The 9,957-nt window shown below is 45.2% G+C and overlaps 1 protein-coding gene across 2 annotated transcripts in view; it reads left to right on the top strand.

Annotated features, from left to right (window-relative positions):
- The window catches only part of Pbx3 (PBX homeobox 3), a 205,501-nt gene extending 196,434 nt beyond the window's left edge, over positions 1–9,067 (top strand). Inside the window, exons 6-9 of one of the 2 annotated variants that reach the window (XM_008824867.2) lie at positions 1,899–2,064; positions 3,460–3,572; positions 4,637–4,726; positions 7,569–9,067. In XM_008824867.2, the coding sequence (XP_008823089.1) occupies positions 1,899–2,064; positions 3,460–3,572; positions 4,637–4,726; positions 7,569–7,661 (462 nt within the window). In that variant the 3' untranslated portion in view covers positions 7,662–9,067. The remainder of the gene's footprint in view (positions 1–1,898; positions 2,065–3,459; positions 3,573–4,636; positions 4,727–7,568) is intronic. The other variant, XM_008824878.2, reaches the window with a different exon arrangement.
- Positions 9,068–9,957: the final 890 nt, after the last annotated feature.

The following is a 9,957-nucleotide window of genomic DNA, read 5'->3' on the forward strand; positions in this document are numbered from 1 at the left end:
TGAGAGTCATCCACATGGTGAGAGGATAACTAAGGGTTGTGAGTATGGGTGATGGAAAGGAAGAGGGCCAAGGGTGAATCTTAAGGAGCATGTGCATGCACACACACACACACACACACACACACACACACGCACACACACATTACACCCCCCACACACACACCCCTGAGCTGCAGGGAAGATGCAAGTATAGAACAGGAAGTAGAACAAAATGTGGGAGGGGCTATGAGAAGAGCAAATTCTGGGCAGGAGGGTAGACATTGAGGAGACCTTGAACACTGGACTGGGACAGCTGAGGGGCCTGAATAGTCACCTCCACCCATTATGCAGTTCTTGAGACTTAACAGCAACACCTGGGTGGTGCTGATCTGTAGCATCTTTACTTCCAGGTGGGTTTTTCCTTATTTCTGTCTGAGCCTATGCTGTGGCATGGGTCCTTGCATATGTGCCTGCATGTATGTGTGCACATGTGTGTGTGTACAGTGATCCCAGGGCAGCATATGGGCAGCAGCAAGGCCAGTGCTGTCTCCTCTCAGGGCTCCCCTGCCAGGGCTTTCTGGCTTTCTCCAGAAGGGTGAGTGCCATCAGTTGAAGAATGAGAGTTCCATTTCCAAAGCAATTAAAGACTTGGCACAGGCAGCCAGCAGGGCTGCCCATTGGTGTAAATTGGGCTGGAGGGCTCTGAACTACATCCCATTCCTTATTTTTGCTCAGGGCCCCTGAGGAACTGTTAGGGAATAATACCTAGGGTAGAACAATGGCCCTGATTCCACAGCAATGTGTCCTCTGATAAATTAGTAGGCAGTTACTGGGAATTATTTCTAAATGTTACTTCAACAATAGAGAAGTGAAATCCTTTGATTCAGAAGTGGGTAAACCTGCTTAGAAATGGCTGCATGGCTTTTAGCTTCCTTACATAGCTCAGCTACAGGTGCCTAAGCACGTGGTATAATTGAGCTCCGGAGCCTCAGGCTATAGTTTAGCTGTCCATGAGCTGTGATGAAATCAGTCTGCTGCCAACCCCATCTTTAGAACTCTGTCCGTTTGCACCGGTAGGCAGCACAAGTAGTCTTGGGTGTATATTCTACCTGATGGAGTCAGAACCTGCCTCTGCATTTGCATTTGACCTTATTGAGATTGCTTGAGTTTTCAAGTTGGGGCTTCACAGAGCCTGAGCAGCCATCTTGGCAAAATGCAGTGTCTTCCAAGGCAGGAGACAAAGGGATTTTTCATCTATTATTAATTATGTTCCTCTCTTTAGCAGACCAAACATAATTCTACTACACAGCTGCCAAAACTGCTCCAGATTCACAAAAGACGTTATTCTTTCTCTCAAGTGTTACTTATTTAATTTAAAAAATGCTTCCTTTAGCTTTTCCACTCCTTACAGGGATCTGGTTGTTATATTCTGTGTATATGTAGCAATTGGGTATTTTTGAAATTTTTATTTGTATTTATGTGTATGAGTGTTTTGCCTATATGTAAATGCGGAGGCCAGAAGAGGGCACTGGCGTCCCTGGAACTGAAGTTACAACAGTTATTATCTGCCATGTGAATGCTGGGAACTGAACCCAGGTCCTCTGCAGGAGCCCCCAGTGCTCTTAACTGCTGAGCATCTCTCCAGCACCAGAAATTGGGTATTTTTTATGAGCACTGCTCCCAGCCATTTTAATGTTCCCATGGCTGGCTTCAAGAAGCATTGTTCTTCCTAAAGAGTGCAAAAGAGTACAAAAGAATTTTCCAAAAGGGAACAGGAACCCCTAAAACCATTGTGCACTACCCACAGGCAGGGAGCTGTGTCTCTGAGAGGCTCTCTTCATATCCACAGTAACGACTGCAAGTTTGACTTTTCCTTTGTGATGTCTACCCTTTCAATTCCACGTTCCTGCACTTCGTAGGTATCCAACTGGTTTGGCAACAAACGAATCAGGTACAAGAAGAATATTGGCAAGTTTCAGGAGGAAGCCAACCTCTATGCTGCAAAGACAGCTGTGACAGCCGCACATGCCGTGGCCGCAGCTGTGCAGAACAACCAGACCAACTCACCCACCACGCCAAACTCTGGTGCGTATGGGGTGCTCGCCTCCCTCCTTGGCCAGGCAGACTTGCCACGACGACCCACCCCACTAACCATGAAGCAAAACCTCACTGAGCACACAGTGGATTTGTGAGGGGAGATTTGTGTTCAGCTGCAGGCTTGTTCTTGGGATGGGTGAATGAGTGCATGGCCCATGCCAGTAAACCACTGTTCACAGTGAATGCCACTTGCTCCTGATAGATTCTGAAACATGTATACTTAACAGGGACTTTTAATTCAGCAATTAGGCAAAGTGATATCACTAAAGGATGTTTAAGTGTATTGTCCCATGTATCACTATGGTCAATAGTGGTCTGTCAGCTTGAATTATTAGGTAGGGTATGTGCTGGTTGCTGTGGATAGTGTAGCTGGGTGCTGGGCTGAGGTCCTGGGTACTTCCCATGCATGCAGCATGCTCTACCTCCACCTTCATCCTGTCTTGGCCTTGCTGGACTTAGATATGAGGATATGGTACCAAATTCATGAATACATTATTCTCAGTTTTATGAAAGTTTTTTGGATTTTTTGTTTGTTTTGGGGGTGGGGTTGGTGGTAGTAGGATGGCTGAGCACACTAAGAAGTGCTCTGCCACTAACTCACATAAATACACCCCCCCTTTTTTTTGAGGTAGTCTTAAGTTGCCCAGGATGGCTGTGAACTCACTCTGTAGCCCAGTCTGGACTCAAACTCATGATATCCTCTGCCTCAGCTTCTGGGTAGCTGGGATTACAGGCATATGCCATCACAACTGGCTATGAATGCCTTACTTTTGACTCATCACCAAAACATTCTGGTAAAATTTTACATGACATTTGTAATGGAATTAAAAACATCTTTAAGTTACAGGGCATTTGAACTGAATAAAAAGTACAGCCCAGTGGATGGACCTGAGGAGCTTGGAGCCTTTCTAAGGAGACTTTTATATACATATTTAAAGGTTCTGGAGGAAGGGTTGTTTCTTTTATCACATACCCCATCCTTTCTAATGGTCGTAAACATGGGTGAATGGAAACGTAGAAAGAGCATCAGAAAAACGTGTCTCCTCCAGCTAATTACTCACCATGACAGTGGCGTTGAAGAGCTCATTTGATGACTAAGTCTGGGGAGAAATGGAAACAGAGGGAAGGTGCAGGCCAGCTCCAGGGTGCTTTCCTTATACTCTGGTTTGTCTGTCTAGTGCTTTATTTGGGCTCCCCTCCAGAAGCCTTTTCCTACATGTAGACTGAGGGGGGCCTACCTGCAGTTACTCTGTCTTTCTAGAGCTGGAAATGCCTTACCTGCGTGCAGCCGCTCCCTCTGTCTTCTCTCCCTGCCCCTAGGTCTTTGGGGACTGTGTGTGTGTAGCTCTCTGTTATTCAGCTACTTAACTCTCTCCTTTCCAGGTTCTTCTGGTTCTTTTAACCTCCCAAATTCTGGGGACATGTTCATGAACATGCAGAGTCTGAATGGGGATTCTTACCAAGGGTCCCAAGTCGGAGCCAATGTGCAATCACAGGTAGGAGAAATGCCCCAGCGGGGCCTTTCTGGCAGGGTAGGGTTTGGGCTCAAAACTCTCCACTCTGACCCACGAAGTGGTCTGCACATCCATGCAGAATCTGTGCAGGGTGCATCGAAATGGGACCCATCTGCCCACCTCTTAATTTAATGAGAAGTCAAGTGGACAGTGCCTTTGATGATTCAAAGCTGATGAACTTTGTGAATGCATTCGGCTCTGGCTTGAGCTCATGGAGATGGGTGGGGTGCATCTTTGTTAAGACATAGAACAGAAAAATTGTGTGTGCCTTTGTGTATGTATGTGTGCATGCCTGTATGTGCCTCTGTGTGTATGCATGTGTGTCATTTGAGAACATACTGTTCTCTTTCATTTCCTATAGTTAAGGATGTTTTTTATTTGGTTGGTTGGTTTTGGTTTTTGGATTTTTTTGAGACAGGGTCTCCTGGTAGCCCTAGCTAACCTAGAACTTGCTATGCTGATCAGGAGGGCCTCAAATTCATAGATATTCACCTGCCTCTGAATCTCCCAAGCACTGGGATTAAAGGTGTGCACCACCATGTCCATCTCTTTTCCTGTATTTTTGTAAGTCAGGGTACAGAAACCTGAATTCTTAAAGTACATTTTAGATTCAACCCCTTTCTTGTCCTCTTAATCGAGAACAAGTCCTTTCAGTTTAATGCATTTGTGGTAGGGACAGAGGTGTGTGTGTGTGTGTGTGTGTGTGTGTGTGTGTGTGTGTGTGTGTGTGTGTGTGGAGGGGGGGGGGAGAGAGAGGGTGGGGAGAGAAAGTAGGCTTTCACCCATAGCCACACACATTGGGATGCTGTATTACCATGAAGGTAACTATAGATGCTATTGTTTGGCTGGTTGAAAAACAAAGATGTGTGTGAGTTTAAATATGCAAGAAATCGTTGAAATTCTGCCAGTCACATTTGATTGATAAATTTGTCTTTCATTGAAGATGCTCAACCCTTGTGGCACACATAATTCAAATTGTTCCCTTTTGTAAGTGATGATGTTTTAATAGATCTGAGATGATGAATTCTGGTTCGTCTCACTTCTAGGTGGATACCCTCCGTCATGTTATCAATCAGACGGGAGGCTACAGTGACGGCCTTGGAGGAAACTCGCTGTACAGTCCACACAATTTAAATGTGAGTGCCCTGGGGACTGGCTGTGGGAACAGTGGCAGGTAAACAGTGACTAATGAGTAAGTTAATAGTCACTGGACTCAGCTTCACATCTTGTCAGCACGTGGGGATGGCAGCAGCTCTGCTGCACTTTTATTTTATGAACCTTGATACTTGGTGTTACCTAGTTGTCCTTTGAAGTCCTCACAGATGTCTGTAAGTGGCTGGTGTCCTGTCTTCAGTGAGGACTTCAGCATCAGCCCATTACAATGCTATTTCCTGGCAGCTGTGCTGTGTTCTGGGGAGATGGTGGAAAACAAGTCATTTATCTTAGAATCAAGCAGCAGGAAAAGTCTTCAGCACAAAGCAGGTGAAGGTGATGGCCTTGGAGGCCAGCAGATCAGCAGCCACACTAAACAAAGAACTCCATTCAGAGGGCGGCTTGCTGTGCTGTCCGTGTGGGATGCAAAGTATGTTCTGTGGTTATAATGATGGAGGAAACGATTTTCTTTTTCATTATCAATTCACAAAACTTTTCCTTGCTTCCTGCCTGACAGGGATGTGGAATGGTAAACATAAAACTTGAAAGGGGGCAGGGACTGGCTGGTGGTAGAGATACAGAATTCCAGAGGTGGGGCTGAAGTGCTCTGCCCTGGGACCCAGGGTGGCTGACATGAGTTAAAATGGACAAAAGCCTCCCCTTTTAAGGCCTTGGCTTGCTATGAGAGTAAATATTAATGACTTAAAAAGTGATTGAGGATGTTCAATTGTAAAGGAAAAAAAGGACCATTAAATACTCAAATCTTTTACATTTGAAATGTCAAATCTTTCTTTTTGGGTTTATAAATAACTCATAATAACTCACAACAAACCATATAAAAAGCCTTTTAGTTGCATTTCTCCTTTTTCATTTAAGTGTTTTGAAATGCTTCAGAGAATGTGCGATACCCTTATCAACATGATAAAATATGAAACCCTGATTGCCTGCAGCATTTTACAGACATGAATTCCATCTTCACTGATGAGTCTTGATAAGGCGCTGCTGTATAATACAGTGCGTAATCTCAAACCACCAGAGTAAGGATTAATTTACTTTGAAAAAAAAGAATGCTTGCTGACAACTTCTCCTCCAGCTGCCACGCAGGGTAGAAATATTGTACATTTGTTGTTTATAAATTTGGATAAAAGAATGATGTTTGCCTCAGATAGAATATCTTTAGATTTGGATCTCTGTAAGAGTTTTTCTTTTCTTAAGGAGATTTTTGTACCTGAGGGGAAACAGCTTACCTTTTAGACAAGAGAGGGGACTTCTTAGAGGCCAGAATACACATGAGCTTGTCACCACCTAACCTGACTAAGGCTTTTGAAAAACAGTGCCATGGCTTACTATTTAATTTTATTTTCCTTTTTCCAACCTGAATTTGATATTCCTCAAGCCTCAAATTCTCTTTCCTTTGGGTTTATCAGCTCTGTAGGGTTGCCTACCCACCTTCCTCCCCAGTGCCCCGCCCTTGGTCCTAGAGGGAGGGAAGGGGCTTTATGTGCAGAACTGCAGCAAATTGAAGACAAGGAGTTCTCTAAGAATTACCATGGCCTGGGAATGTGGCTCAGTGGTAAAGAACTTGCCTCCTATACTCAAGGCCCTGGGTTCTAGCCCCAGCCCCACAGGAACACCACCACCACCAGTACCACAACACACACACACACACACACACACACACACGAGAGAAAGAGAGACAGAGACAGAGACTGACTGACAACACCACTACCACCACCACACATATACGCATGTGCAAAACTATCATGGGAAAAGAAACAGTTGCCGCACACAGATCATCTGAAAGCTGTGTCCATACTGTGTGGGAATTGAGACTGACTTCTGAGCAGCCTGGTAGCCCAGACCCAAAGGACCTTTGATGGACTCTTGGGAGAAGTTGTAGGTAGATGGGAGGCAGACAGAGGACCAATTGGCCCTTGCCTATGTTGGTATGGGGCATGGGGCTAGCGGGCGTAGAAGCTGAGGCTGGCTGAGCCGCAGGGACTGGGTGTCAGGCATCTCACCCTTGCACTGCCTCCAGAAAGGCCTGCCCTGTCAGTTCTACTCAGTGTTCCCCAACTCACAGGCCCAGCGCCTCCCTCTTCTTGACTGACATAAAAATACGTAGCGACAAGCTGTCTGCCACAGCAGAAATCTGATCAGACATTGATTTCAGCAATTGTGGCTATAGGCAGAGACATGAGGCAAATTTGTTTCTGAGTCCTGTTATTGCTGGCGTGGGTCAGAGGCAAGAAGGGCCAGCAGCGTGCGCCAGGGTAGCAGCCACATCCCAACAAGGGGCTCCACTTAGAGATAATTAGAATCCCGATTTGAATAGTATGCTCCTCCACAGTTCATATATTTTCATTCTGGAAGATCCTATTTGGAGGGAAATTCTGGCCTTCATTTTCCAAGGGTTACAGTAGTGGGCTGTCAGGTATGTGTAAGGAAGGGTGGGTGGCTTCTCCATGGGAACAGTGGTGGAGCTGGCTGCAGAGTCTGCCTGCTGGAGCTCCTCCCCACCTTCTTGAAGGTTTCCTCTGAGTCACGATCTTTACCCATGGACCAGAGGCCAAGCTCTATGCCAGCTTGGGAATAGCTGAAGCCGTCTGCACCAGGTTGATTTATTGCCCGGTCTTTACTTGATGGGATGGATTTGTTTTACATGCATTAATCCCACTTTAACACATGCTTCCAACTCCTGCCAAAGTGGTTTAGAAAATACATTTTGCTAATGTACCTTTGCTCTCATGTTGTCTGCATGTGCTAAGTTGGGGAGGGGAATTAACATGTAGACGCGCACCCGCTGAACTGCACTTCTCCTTCCAGGCTAATGGAGGCTGGCAGGACGCAACAACTCCATCTTCTGTGACTTCTCCTACGGAAGGCCCGGGCAGTGTGCACTCGGATACCTCTAACTGATCACCACAGGCCTCTCCGAGCTGACACGCCTTGATAAGTGCATTCAGAGCAATAGGAGGAGGAGAGCGTTTTTGTAGCCCGCCATCTACAGCTTTACTGTAAAACCTTCTTATTAGAGAACTTGAGAAACCTGTTTTTTAAGGAATCATAATCATTTGTATTTATACTTAAGACACACAATGTTTAAAAGAAAGCACTTTATCCAATTAGGCCAAGACTTAACATTGTTGACGGTCCTGTAGCTATTTTATCATAATTTATTATTGGTCTTTTACATTAACCGTTTCACAGTTGCCAATTTCTTGGCCTTAAGGGTAAAACTACAGTATCTGCTAGACCTCCGGCGTGGATCGAGGAGGAGGGCTCACCTCGCTTGCATAGCTCCATGCAGGCCTTGATCGTCTTTCCCACATCACTGATGGGCTGGACTAAAGGAGCCTTTTGGCTCTCTCTTATCGACGGTTGTGTTTAAGAACCTCCCGCGTCACATTTGTGTTGTGATCTCTTATGTTATAATTGGGTCAGAGACAGTGGCCTCTTTTCTCTCTGTGAAAGTACCAGTACCAGAGTCTGCTCGGTAATGAGATCACGGATCCAGATTGCTCTGAGAGATGGAGACGCTTGCTGACGGAGGTGAAAACAAGACCTGTCTGGGGTTGGGCCATGTGCACCCAGTGTTGCAGACTTGTCAAGGTTTGCTGTGTCCTCTGGGCAGCCGCAAAAGGCCCTCTGGAGTCTTGTATATAGTGTAGCAAAAGAGTATTTATACATCTCACCAATCAGAACACAGCTTATTACCTCATGCGAACTCATACAAACCAATAGAATTTCAACATGTTCCGTAGCTTAGAGTGCTCACTTACTACCTCTGAACAATACTCACGCTGTAGTTTGTCTTTCTTATCTTTTTGCATCTTGTAATTAACTCTTTGTTTCCCTTCACAAAATGTAATGTACATTGTAATCTTTTAAAAGGAAACTCAGGGTTGCATTTGCAACCTTTAAGAAGCCTAGAGTGAAAACATTGGGTCTAACTCTAACACAGGATCAGTTAAGCTGCTGTAAATACCCAGAAGCGTTTCGAATGTCCTTCATCTTGTTACTAATCCATGCAAAAAAGAAAAAAAAGAAAAAAAAAAAGCGGCGATCCCTTGTGATGCATTCTGATTCCAGTATTCAGTACTGTATATTTTACCCTGTGTGATGGGCCCCTCCTTTCTCTTTTTGTATTGTATGCGATTCTGAAACTGAGTCATCAAAATAATTTGTGGCGGTGATTCTAACGTATTAAAAACGTTTCGTGTTCCTTTCTAACTGGATTACACCCCGGATTGAAAAAGTCTTCCTTGTGGTAGTTCTATGTAGTTTCAAACATGAATAAACTTTTTGCTTTCATGATTAAACTTGGTGGCATGTGTGACTCCACTCCTTGAGACAGTGTGGACATGGAGGAGGCTTGCTGGAAGACCAGGCAGCAGGTGCAGCCTGTGGAGGAGCCGATGGGGAAGCTGTAGACCACTGTCCCTGGGGAGACCCTAGGCCGCCCACTGGACTGTCGTCACAGCCCCTCACTTGATCCTTGTGCCCTCAGTAGAACAGCAAGGAAGGCACTTTCCTTGTGTTTATGGGCGCAGAGACCAAAGCAGATGTTAGTAATTGCCCTAAGGTCGGGCCTAGGACAGCACAGGGCCCACCTGGACCCCAGACCTCCTGCCCCTGGCATGCACCTGTACCTGATGGCAACTCTGGAACATGTTAGAGGACAAGCCTTTCTGAATAAGACCCTCCTATTCACTTCTCCACCTCTGTGACTTCTTTAACTAATTGAAGACAGCAAGTCTGGAAAGAGCAGGCATCATGTACCAGTCAAAAAGCAAAGCCCTACAACCTGCTTCTTCCATGATTATTAAGACTCAGTTTGCGACATGTAAGACCAGCTAGACATTTCCAACCGACTGGACGTGTTTCTATTACTCAGATTGTAAGAAAGTCCATAGATCTGCATATGTGCCTGTCACTAATATCCAAATCTTTATAATAAAAGAGGTTCATTGCAGATAATTGACCTGTTTACTATATCTCAAGGAAATTGACTCACAGGAAATCAGATTAATGTTAATCAGTTGCAGCAAATTGTCTATGATAAATATATCTGCTTCACTATTTCAGTTGGTAGAGCTGGGCAGAACAAGGACAGGGCCACCGTTCCCATTAATCTTGCAGCAGTTACTCTATGAGGATCAACTTTATAAAATAGATTGCCCTCCAAAGCTGTCCTCCCTCACGTGGCTGTTCA

The sequence above is a fragment of the Nannospalax galili genome, unplaced genomic scaffold (genome assembly GCF_000622305.1).
Source record: "Nannospalax galili isolate Female #2095 unplaced genomic scaffold, S.galili_v1.0 scaffold290, whole genome shotgun sequence".
NCBI lineage: Eukaryota > Metazoa > Chordata > Mammalia > Rodentia > Spalacidae > Nannospalax > Nannospalax galili.